This window comes from Styela clava, chromosome 13, assembly GCF_964204865.1.
Source record: "Styela clava chromosome 13, kaStyClav1.hap1.2, whole genome shotgun sequence".
Taxonomy (NCBI): domain Eukaryota; kingdom Metazoa; phylum Chordata; class Ascidiacea; order Stolidobranchia; family Styelidae; genus Styela; species Styela clava.
In genome coordinates this window covers 6,841,856-6,863,030 of record NC_135262.1, presented here as the reverse complement: position 1 = coordinate 6,863,030, position 21,175 = coordinate 6,841,856, and the positions used below count along the sequence as shown (strand labels likewise).

Below are 21,175 nucleotides of genomic sequence, written 5' to 3'. Positions count from 1 at the left end.
TTGTTCGCCTACTTTACATAAGGTTGTGTAGAGGGACTGAAACCTGTGGGCAGTAGGTATATTCACTTGGCTAACACAGACAGTCCCCGAACTCGTAATAGAACTAAAATAAGAAAAATCGGTATAAAATTATGGTCTAACGCCCTAACCCCAACGCCGCGGTACACACACTACGGGAGTACCGTATAAATTGCATAACAATAAATAATTATTTATAATTGGCCCAAATATTTCTCCTGCGATGTTGGAGTTAACCCAAAGCTCATATTTATTGTCTTACAAATATATAGAATATTGTTTTCATATAATTATATGCAGTAGATCAACATTACGCTTACTAAATGTGTTCAATGTAGGCTACATTCATTCATCTATATTTCTATATATATCAATCAGGATGTAAGACCACCAACAAACATTATGAAGCCTGTAGGGCTATCAAAACTGATGAACATATTTAACATTTAAGGTTTATGGAATTCACTGCCTAGCAGAAAACGCTGATTTGGGGAAAATCAAACAGTAATAGTAACGCATTGACCTATACAAATTGCCAATCAGAATTGTAAGGTGCACTGGGATTTTCGACGATACGTTAACGAGTTTCATTGGGTTTGATCTTTTAATTTACATTTCTTGTCTGCAACATGGAAACAACGACTTCCCAATATATAAGCTTTGGTTGTTATACAAACAAACAAAGCATTACTGGCAACGAATTGCTGTGGAGTTGTCAGTAATCTATTTTTATCGTTAAAATACTTTTAAAGATTTAAAATAAAGTACTAAATGAAAAATATACTCTTTAAAATAAGATATTATTCAACTTTAGACCAAATGAATGGATGTAACAAAGCCATTTTGTACATTTATTTGCTTCTTTTTTGTACGAAGCATAATAAATAGCACTGTAATAAAATAAAGTCAAGCCTGGATACAATGAACTACTAAATTGTTTGATACTTAGGTCTCAATACATTCACCTGTATCGAGAGTAACACTAGTCTGGGATTCATTGCTAAGTATATAGATAATATGAACTAAATCAAGAAATGTAGTCTGGCAATAGTAATTGATTAAACATATTTATCAAATGAAATAATGTAAGTGAAAAACACGGATAAAACTTACTCTCAATGTGTCGGTAATGTTTACTTGTCAAACATTCTAGTCATGATCGCAGTGAAATTCCTAGAAACAGCAACGGATTTACTGGAAATACAACACGTAAAACACAACTATCTTCGAACGACCTTGTACTCCGTATATTATAGCTTTGGTCGGGATTGCTTTTGGTTAGTGACACCGTACTAACAGAGCAGTGATTCTCAATCGCGGGTCCGCGGACCAGTGTTCCCTCTAAGTAAATATTACACCGCGTAATTGTGAAACATGAAATTGTGAAACATGAAACGTGCAGACTAGCAAGACGTTAGAAAGTATGGCGAGCCACGCTTTGAAACCGTGATGGTACAGGTGCGCAAGAATGAGATTTTACTGCGCAATTGGGTTGGTGGAGCAGGTTTGGCGCAGTTGCGCACCTTAGAAGGCACCTTGCCGCGAACAAAAGTCGGTCCGCGCTAGCGAGAAATTTGTTAATTTATTATTTTTCTGCAGTGGAACCGCTTGATTACCGAAACGAGGAAGTTTATAACATGATTATTTGTCTTCCGTCGTTGAAGTGAGCGTTTGATAAGTTTGGTTGCCCTTTGATGTCTAGACTTACCAGTAATCACACTTTTCAGGTTCGGATCCGCGGTGAAATGGTAGTCATCATCGTGCTAAGTTACATGGACTGTGCGCATTGTTTTTATCGGACACGAAATGTACATATGTATGGATCGTTTTTGTTATTATGTTGTTATTCTTGTGGGTATTTTTTCTTATTGATATGAAAAAATCACTACTGGACCGCTTGCTTTGAAATTTTTAGTTGCTGAATTTTTTTTTCGCTAGAAGGCCATTGCTTTCATTAATTTCAAAAATTTCTGTGGGCTCTGTGATCTTTTGTGTGTGTGACGGCATTATCGAAATTAAAAAAGAGAGCGATGCTCAAAAATATGGTAGCCTATATACAAGAAAGTATATATACAAGTATAAATAGGAAATCCAAAACGGAGCAGTCGTTACTATATACAGTGCCTTATTTCCTAGTCTACTGTACGCTACGGTGAAATAGTTCTTATTTCGCGGAGCACGAGAGAGGTCGCAGAACCGCTACAAATAATTTTTCTTAATTTTGAAGAGATCGTCACACTAAATTTTGAAGTGAAAAACAAATCACATGAAGCCTACGGGGAGTTTTGAAAAATATATATGTGATATGGACTCTTAGCAAAAAATACATTTTTCAATTTTGATGACGTCATCGCACCCAAAAATCGAATCCCATAGAGGTCACAGAAATTACTGAAAATAAATGAACGTAATAGCCTAGTGAAAAATACAATCTTCAACCACTAAAAATTTCAAAGCAATTGGTTCAGTAGTTTGTGAGAAAAGCAATTTTTTCACAACATGAAGATGAGAAGAAATACCAACAAGGAGATCAACAACAACAAAACGTTCAATATGTCCATTTCGTTGTCAATAACAAAATGATTCATATGTACGTGTCCAAAAATGTGCACTGCGCCGTAGTTTTGTGACTGCTTTCAGCGATGTCGGGGTCAGACTACCGGTAGGCTAATGTAAAAGATTCGATGCTACTTCGTTTTGATCTCCGTGTCCATATATTTGAGCATAGCTCTCCTGTTTCAGTTGGTATACTTTCTAATACATTTTTTTAGTTGTATGGGATTTGCTTGAGCACCAAAATCTGAAAAAAAACTCTTTTCAACACCACTGCTAACTATATCTCGAAAAATGTTTTGCCGGACAAATTTTTTACGAAGTGTGGAAGTATGTGCACGTCGAAATTTTTCTCGAGATAGTCCCGGCAGCCTAGTTGGAAGAGTTGCAGTAGTAACAGCAGGGACGGACGGAATAGGTCTCGCAATTGCAAAAAGGCTCGCTATAAATGGTGCCCGCGTTGTTGTCAGCAGTCGAAAGCAGAAAAACGTGGATAGGGCTGAAAAAGAAATGAAGGATCTCGGTCTAGAGGTAGGTTAGAGTTGATTGAGATTTCAAAAATTCATATCAGGGTGATTGAAACGTAACTCCCTATTTTAAAAAAACTATAGTTTATTTTTAAAATATAATTTCTACAATTAATGAATATGAGAAGGAAGTATAATGCATGGGCTTATTGAAAAGTAACTCCCTATTTTAAAAAAACTATAGTTTATTTTTAAAATATAATTTCTACAATTAATGAATATGAGAAGGAAGTATAATGCATGGGCTTTTATTTAAAATTCAATATGGGCGCCTTTATTTGCCACCAGCTTCTCAAGTCGACCAGGAATCGCATCAACTGATTTCGCAAGAAACTCTTGCGGGATGGAAGTCATAACTTCACGTATTCGCCCCTCAAGTTCTTCCAAATTTCTTGGTTTGGTTGAGTAGACTTCCTCTTTCAGCCAACCCCAGAGAAAAAAGTCGCAGGGTGTTAAGTCAGGACTTCTGGCAGGCCATTCGTGCGAACCGCGACGACCCATCCATCTTCCAGGAAATTGAGCATTTAGCCATTCACGAACAACAATAGCAAAGTGTGGAGGAGCTCCATCTTGCATGAAAATCAAATCTTCAATATTTTCCCAAGCACTGATAATTGGCCAAATTTCATCTTTCAACATAGCGAGGTACCTTTCGGCATTCATGGTATCGCGAAGAATGAAGGGACCCACAATCCTATCAAAAGTAATTCCACACCATACCGTTACTTTGGATCGATTTTGCATTTTTTCACAGGTAACACGAGGATCTTCTTCCGCCCAGTAGTGGCAGTTATGACGGTTCACAAATCCACCTATGTGGAATACAGCTTCATCACTCCATAGAATATTTTTAAAAAGGTTGGGCCAATCTCTAAACCAAGCCAACATTATTTCACCAAACTCCATACGAATGTCAAAGTCTTCTGCAGAGAGTGCTTGACAGTAATGCGGCTTCCAAGCACGCCATTTAAGCTCGTTTTTTAGCACATTACGTACACAATGAAAGGAGAGCCCACTTTCTCTTGTTGCTTGACGAATTGACTTATGTGGGCTACGGGTAAACATTTCTTTAACAACTTGCACTACCTTAGGATCTCTGGATTTGGAAGGACGACCGCTTCTTTGAGTATCAGCCACAGATCCTGTGGTCATAAGTTTTTTATGACAATTCTTGATCGTCTTCGGGTCAATTTGGGCATGTTTTCCCTTAATAGTTCTCCACCATCTTTGCACTTGAACAATGCATCCCCAAACTTCATAATGCGCGGCTATCTGGGCACGTTCCTGTAGAGTAAGACGTCCAGCCATTTTTGTAGGGTTTTGAAATAAAATAAATTTGAAAAGATTGAAATTGAACAATATTTAAACAAATCTGAAAGGAAAACAAGAACATAAATTAAATTGCCATATATTAAGTAATATATACACATAAATTTAGAAACATGAAACATGATATAGCATTTGAATAAATTGTATTTATTTTAAAATAGGGAGTTACTTTTCAATCACCCTGTATACTAATCTTGTGACAATGGGGTTCATTACTACCATTTAAGTCATAAAATCCAGCATATTTTAGAAATACAACTTGTTATCAAGACTGTAGAATTTCATCTTTTAGACTTCGATTTAAGATCCGATTCCCGCCCAGAGTTAGCCAAAATTTCTACTCTGAAGTAGGTTTTCGATCTCGACCAAACGATTTTGGGAATTTTAAATTACGATCTGACGTTCCTCTCAACTCTGGAAAATAGAAGATAAATAGTAAATAATTCAAGAAATAACGCCACGTTTCTGCTCTGTGTATCTGTGGAAACTTGTTTCACATGAAGTCCATAATATTTTTATTTTTAATGTAAACTACTTCACGAGCTGCAGGCCTGTATCAGCGTACTCTTCATTTGGCAGAACATTGCATTTTTGCTTTCAATTTTGAAAATGATTGTTTATATGAAATTTGTGATCATTGCTCTAAAACTGGAATGGACTAGTTATTTGTCACGACATGTGTCGTTTTGTTAAATTGTTGTAGTTGTTTATAAAAAAATCGCCTTTTCCGCAAATATTGAACCAATTGTTCCCAAATTCATTTTAGAAAAAAATTAGATAAATCCACCCAGAATGTTACCGTATTACTTTCATATTTCAAATTTTATCCGAGCTCGTTATGGAATCCGACATTGCATCCAAAATTTTGCTGTTTCATTCTAATTCTTCAAAACCATTTTTTATGACGTATGAGTATAGTTCATTGCGACACGCTTGTCCGCCGACCTTTTCAGCAATTTGGGTGCAGTTACTGATAGGCAACTTTCAATTTTTGTAATACAGGTCATGGGAATTCAAGGACATGTTGCAAATAAAAGTGATCGGAAAAACTTGATCGAAAAGACGTTGGAAGAGTGGGGAGAGATAAACATCCTCGTTCAAAACGCGGGCGTCAATCCTCACCCATTCGACATTTTGTCAACTCCGGAAAGCGTGCTAGATAAAGTATATGATGTGCATATAAAATCGAATTTTCAAATGATTCAGGAAATATACCCGCACATGGCGAAAAGCAAGGCACCAGGCTCCATTATTTTATCTTCCACAGTAGGAGCATACGTCACACATGCTTATGCCGGGGCGTACGCGATAACAAAAGCGAGTATAAACGCAATGGTACGTGCATTTATGCCAGATCTTTTAAAATGTAACATTCGTATCAACTGCCTTACCCTTGGCCTTGTTGACACAGCGTTTTTGCAAGCACCTGCGAGTAACAAAGAAGCCCGAGACAAGTTTATGAGTGCAGTTGCGATGGGAAGGTTTGCACAGCCTGAAGAATGTGCTGGCCTTGCTGCCTACTTGGCTTCTGATGATTCAAGTTATGTTACTGGAGAAAATTTCGTGATCAGCGGAGGACTCTATACTCGTCCTTGAAAAAATCTATTATATTTCATTTTTTATTTATTTATTATAACTTGTTACCGTGTCATGGCGACGATTTAAATGATGCTACGTCGTCTTATCTATCAATAATTATTTGGAGGCATCTCATAAAACATCTTAGAAAAAAATTTACTTATCATCAGAAGGAATTGCATTGATGTCTGACTTTTGCAGCGCATTGTTGACAGCTCTGCAACAGAGTCTTTTCATATAAATCTGGACGTAACCCTAGCACCATGTTTGACGAAACATTATGATAAAAAAAAATTAATAACAATTAAATAAACCAACAAGAGAACTATGCTCAAATATATGCACACACCACAATGTGTCGCTCTTCTTTATTCTGATTTCTGACACACAAAAAACACCTGGAACGATTAAATATCATTTCTCTATGCAGCACAATAGAGACCCATACATCTCTAATATTCCTTAGTATATTATTTCTGACTATTGATCTTTATTGGACACGTAGTGGACATAACGATCGTTTCAATATTATGTTGTTGTTGTTGCTTTTGTTCTTTGACACGTTTTTAAAAAGTCGCTTTTCTCTTCGAATACTGGACCAATTGCTTTGAAATTTTCAGTGGTTGGAGATAAAATTTTTCTCCAGAAGGCTATTACTTTTTTTTCGCTATGACGTCATCAAAATTATTGCCATTGGGTGCTACGTGTCCATATATTTGAGCATAGCTCTCTTGTTATTTACAGCCATGTGTTGTTTTATCTCAATAAGTTAGACCAGTGATTCCCAAAGTGGGCGAAAAGGTTACAGAAGGGGGCGAAAAAGTGGAGGGGGCGAAAGGCTTGCTGGACTCGTCTTTGCAATAAAGTACGGTAGTTTGCGTATCCCAGTGGCCAGGACATCTGTATAGTAATCTGGCCCGGGACGCTTCACTGATTGGACCTTTCCTTGATCTTTGACCCCGAAAATTCTTCCCATACTTCACCATTCTAAAATTTTCGGTGCTTATTTTAAGAGTGGTTTCGCGAGTTGTTGCCTATAAATTGCGGTATTTGTTTCAAACTATCATTCTAATTCATACCATTCAAAAATCTGTATTTTAAAAGTACCGGTAAAGAATTTTAGCCTAGTCTATTTCTACACTAATTTTTGATTACTGTGATTAAACTGAAACTCCTAGGAGGACAAGATGTCCATTGCCTTATTTTATTTAAATTTCCGAAAAACAACTAAAAACTAACGAATATAATTCAAAATCGTGAAAATGAGGTCATGTTAACGACCACGCTCTGTCTGAGTGAGGAATGTCACAAAGTAAACAAGTCTATGCCAGGGGAAACATCCAAACGGCGGTTTTAACAATGATTTAATTTTATTTATTATCTACGCTCTAGGAATAAATTGCATTTTTTTACGTAACAGAATTTATCGGAGACACGTTTAGACTAAATTTTAGTATATCCTATAATTTATATTGAACAGCTACTCGTTTAACGAGCCTACAATTTAATTATAATTAGACAAATGGAAACACACAGAAAAGTTGATGCTGAGTGCAGGGGTTCAATAGCGCAGTAAATATTTGAATGTATTGCAATGCAATAAGGAAATAAAATTCATATTCTATTCGAAAGATTCATCACTGCTTAATTTTTCTACGAATGTATCTTCTTAAATAAAATCTTTATCAAAATTTCACAAACCATGCGAAAATATTCACTTTGATGTTTGGAAGTACATAATTGTGCGAACAATTATTTTAAAAAATGAACATTACAAAGAACAAGCGAAAAACTAGGATTAGTGATGCCCATTTAGAAAATGTTCCAATCTTGGCGTCGTGATGCTATCAAGCGTGATGCAGCAACAAGACATGTCATCGTCATTAATTTTTTAATAAGACGACTGAGTTGAGTTCACGAATTGTCGCAGTTTTCTCACGATGTTCCGTTTTTAACTTTGAAAAAATTTATGCAATCCGCAAAAAAAATAGCAAGCCTAAATTTTGTCCCGCGAGCGACGTAAAATTTGCCGACCCCTGGGCCATCCGAATTCAAAACAAATGGCTGATTAATACTATGGACTGGTGATCGGACTGGAGGACGTGGTAGGATAAGGAATCTGGAATGAATTTTACCGAGGATCGGTATCTATCATGTAATTTGGTGAAGGTCATCAGGCTGTAGGGTACGAAAGTCATTATTAGAAGTTTTGGAAAATTAATTTTGTTTTCAATATTTTAATGTGGAATGGGGTGAATTTAAGGAGTTGAATGCAAGAGTACATGGCGGTTTTTGAGGAGGTAGAACTCTGGATTCTTTCATTTCCGATCTCTGATATGGTGAAAGAGGGGTTTTTAGCCGTGCTGCTATTCCTATCAAAACAACTAAATCGCCTTTTCATCAGTAAACGGGGTAATTTTAGATAAAATAAAAAAACTCGCTGAAGAACATCAAGCTCATCCATCTCATTGAAAAACACTATAAACTATGATTTGTCTCATTATTTGGTCTGTAATATATTCGTTTCAGACTTTCCTTTTTTTGCAGTGCCGGGGGGCGATGAAGTTGTATAAACTTTTGTAGGGGAGCGATGGTACAAAAAGTTTGGGAACCACTGAGTTAGACTATGATATAACGAAAGCTCATGAATAAATTTACTATTTCGTGGAAAAAGATTATGTTATTCCTATTTAATGAATTGTTCAACGCGGTTTCATCAACGACACTTTCGATATCTATAGCAGGGTTCACCTGTAAAAAATAATGCAATGTGAAATGAAAGAAGATGCGTGAGCTTATTGGAAGTGATGAAAAAAATCACCACTGATTCCATTCAAGCATTATTGTGACAGCTGGTTCTATTATAGGGATAGAGAGATGAAAGATGGGTCTTAGGGATAAAGACTATCACCCTATATATTTAAGTTCGATTCCCGCGTTATTGTTTTGACACGCGTTATGGAATGTGACTCCAATCTGAATTCCTTCAGACGATAATAAGCCCACAGTGTTGATGCTAATGGTTGTTGTATATTATAGGAAGATGCACAATCCAAAATTCCGAAAACAGATAAAATTGAAACACACTTAACTCTTAACACAGTAAATCAGGAGTGAACCAAAACACATCACACCTAACGCAGTAAAACAGAAGTGAATCAAAACACATTACACTTAACGCAGTAAAACAGAAGTGAATCAAAACACAATATTGTGCAGCCCTCTCGGCAAGCCGGAACGATACGTCATCAAATTGATCGATACGAGAAAGGCAGTACATGTAATCAGTAATCAGTGTTGCTACAATAAAATGACCTATTGTGTGAAATGAAACACACTATTAAAATGAAAGGGTTAAATACATTATAATTCATAGTTACACAATGCACATTCGCTACACTATATGGTTAGTCACTGATTAGTGATCTGGTCGTATTGGCACTATTTATTTGAAACGAATTTAAAAAAAATTTTGTCAAGGAGTCTTTGTAGTATATATATGTTTTGGTCTGTGGATTGGTTAAATTTAAAAATTGACATAATCGCAAATTTATTTAGTCATCTTAATATTCCCTAACAAGCCAAGAAAAATGAAATAAAAAATTGAATACCAGACACAGCGAATCTCATTATTCCGCCGCACACTCCCCGTCGATGCCTGGCCACAGTTTCAGATTACGAATTTGTGGAATAAACAATCCTAATTTTTGTTGGCCATTTGTCCCCACAGCCATTCCTAGATCAGCATACGACTTCGACGCCATCTCGTAGTGACGACACGTTCTGCTGGCACTGCTACTCACACTCCAACATCGAATACAGTATCAACCCGTACTTTCGTTTACTGGACATTCGTACCGATTATGTGATAAAAATTAAAAAGAATTCATCTGGAACCGACTAAATGTATCAATACGTGACAAACGCTATGCACAAACATACGGACATGAAGGCCAAAACGAAATATTTTATCATCAATTTCCCGAAAATCATATATATACGGTAAATTACAGTACCGGTACCGGACTGTCCTAGCTTTTCCAGGTCCCATGACGATGATCCATGCTTCACGATTCAGTTTCAACGTGAATTGAAATACCAAATGATCCGAGCAACTCACTATTGCATTATCAGATCCTGTAACGCAGTCTACCGTTCCCCAGAAAAAAATTCACACTTTCGTTAAGTACGACTGCGCGAGATCCGCCGAGATCCGCTAAATTTCGCTGAACAAGAGTACGCTGATATGCGATCGCGGAACCGCTAGAAATAATTTTCATTATTTAATTTTGTTGACTTCATAACAAAAAACTTCAGATAGAAAAACAAATCCCACAGAATCTCCAGGAAGTTTTGAAATAAACGAAATAATAGCCTTCTAGCGAAAAATACAATCTTTAAACACTGAAAATTCCAAAGCAATTGGTCCAGTAATTGAAGAGAAAAGCGTTTTTTTTTCATAACAACAAGAACATGGAAAAGAATTCAGTAGGCTCACCATAAGTCCCGTTTTAGGCAGGACAGTCCCACTATTCAACGTCTTGACCCGGCGTCCCACCCGGTCAGCCAAATGTCCCGCTTTGGCGTTCAGCCACGACAGCCAGTCAGCACGCGTGGTTTTGTTTGTTTCGTTGTATTCCGCTACCATTGGCGGATAATTGCTACAAGTTGTTACGTGTAAGGAGCCCCGTACGCCCAAAAGGTGTTTAACGTTAGCTAAATTCCTTTCTATTTTTCGAACTGTAACCGATATTTAGACAGACAGCGCATGAACTCTCGGTGACAATATGGTCAATGAAGACAGCCGTGATGGTTTTAAATGTACCCCCGTAATGTAAAATCGGTCAATTTAAAGTTGAAAAAATCACAGATATGATCTTTGGGTCCGTCGCACTTTGAGGTCACCTAAAATATGGTAACACTAAATGAGTTCACTAACCAGTGTTGGGTTTATCAATGACCCAAACCAAAGCTTGAATTTCTGAAAATTTATCTAAATGGTTTTATGGCAGTAGGTTATGTTTTTTTATGGTGATACCAACGGCAAGACCCGCCGAAAGGCGTTTTGTACCTTTTACCGCCCCGACAAAATCCCACAGATGCCAATGCTATTCAGTCTATAAGTGCTTCGGTTTATTCACATATATTATAAAATATAAATGTGTGTACTTTTTAATTTTTAGCTTAGCTTTTTAGACTCATCAGTTCAGAAAAAACCCGAATGCTACAATCGAGAAATGCCAAACTTACTCAATATCCATATTCTGTAACAAAGAACTCGTTACACCAGCAGCGTTTCGAGCAGCTTGTTATATTTCATGATCAATGGGTCAGTTTTGATTGAGTATATTCACTAGACATTTAACTAAGAATATTTGCTTCAGTCAGTCACATTACTATCGCAAAGATAAACCGCATACCCAGGGCTGAAGTAACTATTAAGCAAAATAAGCACGTATTTGGGGAACCAAAGAAAGGGAGGCCATCACAGACATTTTTGAAGTCGAATTTTCAATTGCTCAGTGTTTAATAAAATAAATAGAATTGGTCTGACTATTCAAACTTCAATATTGACCCCCGTTGAAATAAATTTTGCTTTTTTTTAAGCAGTATCATCTTAAAAATCCATAAATGTTTGTAGGCATGAGAAGCATTTCCAAAAAATATCATGCAAATTAATCATAATTTGGCCTTCAATCAGTCATGAATCCTGAAACTGCATATTAATTTCATATAACATAGAATATTGGTTTCAATATTATACTGTATATTATTACTTCTTATACATGGGACACCAAGGTCTCAAGTGCTTAGGGCCTCTAAAACTGTGAAATGCATGAACTGACGCTCAACAGGATACACTGAACTTTTGAAATATAGGAACATTCATTACCGCAGCGTAAATCATACAAGTGGGTTCATAACAATAAAGTGAGAACATAGAAGAGAACTAAGTACAGTCGGTGTGTTAGAATAAAGCTTAATTAACACCGTTCTGCTTAGAGGTGCTGAGTGGCTACCCTACTGGTATCGGTATTTCAGCATTTAGCCATTAGCAAAGTTGATAGCAAGAGGTAACGGTACACTACTACTGTTCTGAATACTGGTATGTAAGTAACAACAAATATCGGATTTACTGACCACGTTTATATTGCATTTCACCGTAACTTCAATACTGTTGATATCCGATTTTACCGAAGGTATTAGCTTGGGTTACAACGCGAGACTAACTCTATTCAGTCTTGCTCTATTATGGCGACGGATTTGTAGGCGTATAATAATGCGAGTATGCTGCAATCAGGGCTGATTCAACCATTAAGCAAAAGAAAAACGCTGAGGCACTATTGAAAACTCGGCTATGCAAATTTCTGCATTTAATGAAATGATTGGTCTATTCACAAACACCTGAAAGTGCTTTCACAATATAGTTTAGTAAAAAAGTGTGCACAAACAGTATTGTAGTGGTCCATCTTTCAGATTTATATTTTTAAGTTGTTGACTGTACTTTTCTATTATTGGCTTAAATATGTTAGTAATTCTACTAAGCCACATTTAATCTTTTGTGATGCCGGTGATACATTTTTCGAGCCCATCGTTCACTATATATATCTAAACCAAGGCTGCCCAACCCGCGGGCCGCATGCGGCTCTCCGGAGTGTTTTATGCGGCCCGCCCTCTAAAGTTTGTAAGCAGACTTTTTAAATTTTTACATACATTTTAGTATACATAAGTATCGTTCGTGATTTTGGTGTAAATATTCCTGCCATCTATCTACGTTCAAATGCCGGTTTTTATTATTACGTATGTGTTAAGTCTTGTACCCTAGTGCAGGGCTACTCAACTGGCGGATGGCGGTCCAAATCCGGATCTTTCGGGTATTCGATTCGGACCGCGCCTAATTCTTAATTTTGAATCATTAGCCCCACTTTTGAAGTTTCCTTTTATAAAATCACTTTTATAGATTTAAATATATATGAAAAGAACTATAACGCCATAATAAACAATCTTGATTAGCTAATAATCATTAGTCGGCCGAGGAAGTGCGTGTTTAGGGATGCGAAATATAATTTCTGGAAAGACCGGACCCAAATATTTTTGAAGTTTTGTATGCGGATCTTCGGCAAAAATAGTTGAGTAGCCCTGCCCTAGTGGACATGAATGTCATTTTTATTTTATTTCTCGCAAAACTGTGCACTCTGTTCGACGAACTATAAAGATATTGTGCGATCATTGGGAACAAACGATGAGCGCAAATATAGGAATGAACTTGGAGCCTAGGTTAGCAAATTAATTTCATTCTGATTGCTTTCTTTCGTGTCGGCTTTGATCGTCTTCATTCGTCTTCATCGCCAACGTAAAATAAAAAGTCAACAATATCTTGGGTACTGGTCCCCGGACTCGTTGTCTTTTTATGTTTGTACTTTTGTTCATGTTATGTTCGCGTTAAATGAGATTTTGGAAATGTCGTCACTGCGTATTCGTCAATAATTCTGATGAAATTGACGTAATGGCATTGCTACTGATTACTGATTAGTCACAAATCAGTATATATCGACTATTCGTTCAGAAATCTTTGTTATGTTACTTCATTAAATACTTGTATTGGTGTTTCAAATTTCACGAAACGGCCCACTAAAACTTGATATTGCCCGACATTGACGCATATTATGCTCCTTTAAACATTAAAGCAGTATCGTAGCTACTGAAAATGAATGAATAAAAACACTATAACGCAAATATAACACTCAACTTTGACGTGATATGTGTGTTACTTGCGTGGTCGCCAAAAAACCGCAAGTGTGTAATGACTGATTCATTGATTCGATCGCCCGAGAATGTCCACGCCCCGTTTACCAGAATAATTTGCCAGCCCTACCCAGTAACCAGAAAACAATTATTAATTTGATTGATTTCATGTTAATAAACTCGCCTTTCATGTATTATGTAATTACCTACACCAAAATCAGGACTTATCTGGTCATATTGTTTAGTACAAACGTTTGCGGCCCGCGACCGATTTCGTCACGTGAAAGTGACCCGCGAAACGAAAAAGGTTGGGCAGGCCTGATCTAAACATTTGTCTCTCTTTATATTAAATGTTTATATATATTATTGGACACGTAGTGGACATAACGATCGTTTCAAAATTTGTTGTTATTGTTATTTGTCTCCATCATTTTTTTTTTAAATCGCTTTTCTCTTTGACTACTGGACCAATTGCTTTGAAATTTTCAGTGAGTAAAGATTGATTTTTTTGCCAGAAGGCTATTACTTTTATTTATTTCTAAATTTCGCATGAAATCTGATATTTCGTCTAAAATTTCGATGTATTATTTTATCCATGGGAACACTGGCTGTCCGATTTGATCCTGTAAATTATTTATACGCGAAACTCGGAATTTTTGTGGGTACCGGTGGCGTCAAAGGTAAATACTGCTTCGCTCTGGTTAACGTGTCCATATATTTGAGCACAGCTATCTTGTTATTTATCATCATCTAAAGCAGGGGTCGGCAAACTGCGGCCCGCGAACTATTTTTTGCGGCCCGCAAATGTCCCGCGAACTTTAAGTGCGTAATACAAAAATGATTATATATCGTTGTCTCCACGGAAATATTTTTATTGCGCATTTCAAAGCAGCATCACAGGTAGTAAAGGATTCAATGTTAAACGTCATTACAGAACGTATCACGGCAAATACGAAATTCGACCTCGAGTTGCGCCACTGCTCTGCGCGACAGTGCAAACGTGTAATTTACAAGTCACCATACGCGTAGCCATGGGGCGAGAGGGGCAATGACCCCTCCCAAATTTCCAATACTTTCTTTCTTAATCAACCAGTTGTTGTGACATTTACTATTCGGTCGCAGTCCTGCTCGTCACGATTGCTGATTAGTCATTACAATGCATTGTTGCGTCACAATCGTCTCGTCATTCGTAACTCATGGCAGTTTTTGGCACAGGCGGCTGAGTTCATTTTCGGACAAGACTCGCTTACCTTACTCGCGACAAGACTCGCTTACCTTACAGACATCAAAAAGCCCTACTCGGACTGTGGATGCACGGGTTTTACCTAGCACTACTTCTAAGCCTGAAAAGCCACCAACATTCAATTCTTTCTTCGGACGAACCAGCCCGAGTGGAATAGATTGAGCGTTTGTATTTGTTGAATAACCTCCTCCAGAATGAAGTGAGACTGTGGATTTGACGTCAACGACGAATGTTTGAAGGAGCTTCTTCTGAGCAGTCGCGAATATACAAGCGTGCACACAGCAATACAAATCGTTATGACGCTACAAGCAACAACTGTTGAGGCTGAGCGTTCTTTTTTCTGTATGAAGCGGGTGAAGACATGGCTGCGCTCATCAATGACGTCCAATCGCATTTCTGATTTGTGTGTCCTTCATTGTCATCGTGAAATGGTCACTGAGGAGAAGATCAATCGGGTTCCGGCGAGCGTAATTGGCGGAAAGCGAAGGATGGACTTTTAATGGTGGCGATGTCTTTTACTGATTCAGATTGCGTTATGAATATTTGTTGTATCAAAGAAAAAGTTGCTCGAGAAATAAATTTTGTATTCACAAAAAGCCAGCTAATTTGTTCAATATTATTTTCCTTATTGATCAAATGTGGTCTTTTTCTGCTTAAAGAAGTGATGTCTCAAACCCAATATCATTTCTTGAAATTACAATATTTGGCCCCCACCAAAATTTTGGGCTGGCTACGCCTTTGCAAATCATATAGGGTAGATATTGCTATGAGCAGCATTATATGAAATATATTACACTTACAATAAATTTCGTATTCGCTTGTCAAATTGTCATTTGGACTACGTACTGCGGGGAAACAAAGTTGTCATTTGATTACAACGCTTTCGCCGTGGCGCAGAAAAAAAATCAAGTAAATAAAAACAATGTACGGTTTGATAATATACATATTAAGAAGGGCAACATAAACGTCTCATTGTAGCACATCAATAGAAGTTGCGCCATAATTTTAGGTTTTATCCTATTTACGGTTCAATGTTGCGATTGTTCGCAGGCACAATTAACGCGGCCCGCACGCTACCGGAAATGTTGATATGCGGCCCGCGAGTACATAAAGATTTCTGACCATTGAGCTAAAGCCTATAGAACTTTTAATGCGTATTTGAGTTCTCAATAAACGACCCCTTTCCCCAATAGTTTTATGCAACTGCATCGAATTTGTTAAAAGTAGGCTATTACTTGACAGACCAACTTTTCTAATAGTGATCTTCAATGTGAACCTTAATCACATCAACAAATCGTCACGCTAATAACCGAATTGCGTAAGTCATTTTTAGCAGTTTTGAGAAAAACGTAAAAAACTTCTTAATGATACTGTTATTTCATTGAGAGTCAAGAATTTGCCATGGTTCAATTTTTTAATCGTAGCCGGACTTAAGTTAATTTGTATGACGCAGTTGAGTGACGTCATAATGGCGCACTGTGACTTAGGCAGAAATGTGTTTATGACTTGCGGACATACGCAATTTTGCAACTTTACTATATGCACCAGTCCTGAAAACTAAACATTACAAAAACGACTGTAATTCTCAGTATATACAATGTCTAATCCACAAAATAGCTAATCAGTTTCGATTACATTATTTTTTATGTTTAAAAATATATATTTCATCAATATAACACGCACACCCACCGAAATAATACTAAGATTAAATATAAAGAACAAGAGAGCTACGCCCAAATATATGAACACGTCTGTTCGCAGTACAGTACGGTTTACCGTACCGTCAGATCACAGTCTCCAAATATATTCACACCAAGCGAAGCAGTACAGTAGGACACAAAATGACGTCCGATGTCCGCAGAACGTTTAATGACGCCATAGCAAGCAAATACAAATCTCACAGAGCTAACAGAAATATTTAAAATGAATAAAAGTAATAGCCTTCTGGGGAAAAATTTTATCTTCAGCCACTGAAAATTTCAAAGCAATTGGTCCAGTCTTCGAAGAGAAAAGCGGTTTTTTAATATTCCCACTAGGTGTGTTATTCTGTGTCAAATAACAAGAACAACATAATATTGAAACGATCGTTATGTCCACTACGTGTTTAATAAAACAGCAATGCACCCAATATAAAAGCCAACCAAGGTGAATTGGACTCGGGCAGTGAATATCACAAGTGCACGTCTTCCTATACTGTAGTATAAATTCAAATTTATACGCGCTGAGCTGAATGCAAAAACTCAAAAATACTTTGCAGAGGTTATTTCGCCTTTGTGACGTCGCAATAGTCATGCGGTAACAATGATAATTCATTATGACGAAACAATTGCACAAATGTGCATGTCATACTGAATATCCATTTTTATGTGTTTCGGAATTCTTAAAATAAAATCAGAGTTAACAGACAGGTGCGCAGCATTACATAAATATCAATTTTATAAAAAACTCAAAATCGCCAAAAATCACTCACGCAATTCGGTTATTAGTGTGACGAAATAGAGTGGGAGTTGACCTCGATGACCGCACAGTCGAATCGGTCCCTCCCGTCAATACCAGAGCAATTTTGTTTGTGTTATGCGACGCCCCCGGTACACGATTTTTCTATGCTGATATTCGCTTGCTTTTCTGTTCTTTGAAATCGCCGTCAACAAATCCGCTGCGTCCTCGCCATTGTCACAGACGAATTTATAATTCTTCGCGCTCGCCATTGCCACAGTAGAAACATATAATCCTGGCGTTATCGCCATTGTCACGGTATAAAAATGTTGCTACTGTGGTTGAAGATGAATCAGAAGACTTAAGGGTTCCGGATTGGTTGTTTATTGTACCAACTCCGTGTAACACCGGAAATGTGATCCCGGTGTTGAATTCGCCGACACGCTTGACTTGATGCGGACAGATTATTATTGCTTCGAAAATCATCGTGCGACTTCCTGCGTCTTTCTGTGTTCTGACGGCGCTGTCTCGCGTCAAGATTAAGTGAGTGACTTATAAATATCCAAGTTCGTTGTGCACGTGGAATATTACACAATATACTTGACTATAGAGCAAATAGAGGAACAATCAATTGAGTGGGACAGTTCTACTGATCTTGATAATTTTTTCCCAGACTTATTCTGTCATTGTATACGAAGTCACCAGCTGCATATTACAACATAAGAGGTGTTTTACGTTTGCCATGATAATCCATTTTGCTTGATTTCAGGCCGGTACTAATAACTTTTTTCACATAAATTGAATATCAATTATTGCTATTATCTAAACATGGCTTCAACATATAAATATATTTCTAATTTTAGATTTGCCAAAAAGTTTTGAATTATTTTGTTGAGTGATTTTAAATTATTGATTTGTGATCAATAGCAATAACTTTTTTGCTACTCAAAATCCACCACATTTATTGAATGCAATAATATTTCTCCTGGAACCGTTATATTTTATTTATTCCAATTTGTTTTGTGGGGTATTCACATTTTTGTTTCAAATAATACTTTGTCAAAGTGGCTGTTATACTTATATATAAACACATACATGCTTAGATGGTAGACGAGGTTCAATCGTTGTGGGCAATTTATTTCAAAATATTGTAACTAAAATATAAATTTTTGCAGACGTCTCGAAACTCACCTTTGAATAATGATTTGCTGTCACCAGATGGGGTTTTGGCATGGAAACACATCTAGAGGGAATTTATGAAGATATGTCTAGAAAAACATTTGAAACAGCCATGTAAACTAACAGACCAACATGTTTAACTCAATAGCTTGATAAAAATGTCTGTTAAATATTAAGCACAGGTATAGCACAAAGAATTGTTTTGGGTATTAATTCATTTGTATTTTTCTATTAGATCTATCTCCTATTGAGCATTTAGATACTTGGATCATGATTAATATTTCTAAAATTTATTCAGGTCTTCAATAACAAATGAACCGGGGAAATTTTTCTTTGTAGGTACTTCCTGCTGGTTCTTCTGTTGCTCGGATTTCGGAGATGTCTGAATTTGAAGCAATGCCATGTTTTGCAAACTGCAAAATACCTTTTTTGACATATGCAACAGCACTACTGATGTGGCTTCCTTCAAAAACAGAAATCTACTACTACTCTCTGAAACATTTGGAGACAAAAAACTGCAGTAGATCAGCTAAAGTTTCATAAATTATTTAACACACTGGAAGTCTACAACAGGTGATTAGCTCAAGGATTTTTTAACAAAATAAATGCTATACAGCTACATGCAACACATTCTGTAGTTCATTTCATTGCTTTTCCAGCGTATTAAGGGCTCCAAATACTGGTACCTTCAACATGTGATATACCATATTAGACCAAACATCTGTCAGACCTCCTTTAAGTGTAAGATAAAAGTCTTCTAAATTGTTTTACTATATCATACATATAAATTTTTCGTGGCTTGAAACACTCTTTAGAGTTAGACTATCGGGACTATTATAAACTAACCTTTGCGATCAGACCTGCTAGGTGTTTTGGTCTAACTTGTCAATTAAAGATTTCAGACCCCCCCAATTCAAAATCCCCCCCTTCAAAATCCTCAGCTATGCCCGTAGGGCCTCACCCTAAATATTGAATGAATCGCCAAAAGATTTTCAGTTTAAAAGATGTATATTTTGGTCCATCGATGCTCCAGTTGATTGAAAAGCACCAAAGAAAAAGAAATATGTAGCAATGTCCACGTGATAGAACCTAAATTGCCTTTTTACTCCAGCTAAGAACCACTCCCAAAGCCTTAAAAAACATCAATGCCACTATTAATATAACTCGATATTCAGTGTTTATTCACATTAGTAATTAAAATAATAATTTGTATTTCTATGGATTATTGAGAAAAAAACTTGGGTACTCCAGAAATGTACCGTGTACCAAGATGACGGACAACGGAACATAGTATGTGTACCAGGTTAGGCCATACTTTTAGGTACAAATACTACAAAACTCACTTGGTTAGTCCCTGAACTCGTAATAGAACTAAAATAAGGAAAAGGGAATAAAATATTGGCCTAACCCTAACGTGGTACACATACTCCGTTCCAGTGTCCTCATTTCTTGGTACGCATACTTTAGGAGGACAAAAACTTGACTGTTAGCACATATATCTTAATCTTCGTTCTAGCTGCTGTGTTTCTTCAATTGTTTTCGTATTCCATGAGTTCATTGTCCATCTCGTTGCTATTAAGTACTTTGCATATACATTTGCTCAAATTGAATACTTTCTCAAGTGGTGTTGTTACATCTTGACATTCAGTTACATTGTTTAATAGGTATTTGCTCATGATTGATTTGAAAATATTTTTCTTTTATATCAAGTGTCGGATGTTCAATAATGTGATGATGGAAATAAATTTCAGCTGCTTGCATGTGTTAAGATAGCCTTTGTATCATCATTGACTCCTAAAAATGTTATTCATAGATTGGTTTGATTGGTTTCTTGAGCAGAGCCTTGTGTGTCTGGGTTGCATTATTAACAGAAATTGCTGCTCTACCTATGCATTCCAGATTGTTGTCACATTCACAAAAGCTGCAGAGCGCAAATCACTGGCCCTTCGTTTCGTTTGACGCCGTTGAGTTCTTTCTCATAATTATCACGGCAAGTTTTTTAAGTTTACTCATTTTATCTCTTGTGAAGTTCTAGATCTAAACTAGATTCAAAGTTTAATCTACTGGTATATTCATTTATAAGGTTAAAAATAGTGACACACGCCAAAATAAAGATGTTTCTTAGAAATAAGGACAAATATTTTCTAAAACAAAAACATTCAAAATAAGGACGTTATGGCAGTCCTGATTATAGGCCAAGTGGAGAAAAAACTTCTGTGAAAGCTACAATACTTAAGATGGAGTGAGACCAAAATACTGTGCTACTAAGCGTTTTTTTTTTTATATAAAGTGCAAAGTATTCATTTTCGTTCCACCACTTTACGTACATCTGACATTTTTTGCAATGCAACGCATTTTTGATGCCTTGCTGTCTTTCGAAAAAGATGTTGTCACATCATCCTGGTCATTTGCAGGACAGAATGTGTCTTCATTTTCACAATTATTTGTTCATATTCATCAAATTCTCCACGTCCTTCAGCAAATCTTTCGATCAGTCATCAATGAACAGGGCTAGTTTTCGAGCTGTGATGCAGGAGCGTCGTCATCGCTAAGCATCTTGTCTGAA

The 21,175-nt window shown here is 36.8% G+C and overlaps 1 protein-coding gene and 1 long non-coding RNA gene across 2 annotated transcripts; both read left to right on the top strand.

Moving 5' to 3' along the window:
• The first annotated feature begins 2,547 nt into the window (after positions 1-2,547).
• On the top strand, positions 2,548-6,177 carry LOC120333271 (dehydrogenase/reductase SDR family member 4-like). The gene is made up of 2 exons (XM_039400666.2): positions 2,548-3,102; positions 5,430-6,177. The coding sequence occupies exons 1-2, from the start codon at positions 2,866-2,868 to the stop codon at positions 6,021-6,023; spliced, it is 831 nt and encodes a 276-aa protein (XP_039256600.2). The 5' UTR covers positions 2,548-2,865; the 3' UTR covers positions 6,024-6,177.
• Positions 6,178-17,906: 11,729 nt separating this feature from the next.
• On the top strand, positions 17,907-19,505 carry LOC144431456 (uncharacterized). Its single transcript, XR_013480033.1, has 3 exons — positions 17,907-17,973; positions 18,606-18,791; positions 18,949-19,505. It is a non-coding gene; the product is annotated as an uncharacterized LOC144431456 (long non-coding RNA).
• Positions 19,506-21,175: the final 1,670 nt, after the last annotated feature.

What these genes read in the sequence shown, in the direction of transcription:
- LOC120333271 (XM_039400666.2), top strand. Translation starts at nt 2,866, where the DNA reads ATGTTTTGCCGGACAAATTTTTTACGAAGTGTGGAAGTATGTGCACGT. An exon ending in TGAAGGATCTCGGTCTAGAG is followed by an intron (nt 3,103 to 5,429) that starts GTAGGTTAGAGT and finishes TTTGTAATACAG; the next exon opens with GTCATGGGAATTCAAGGACA.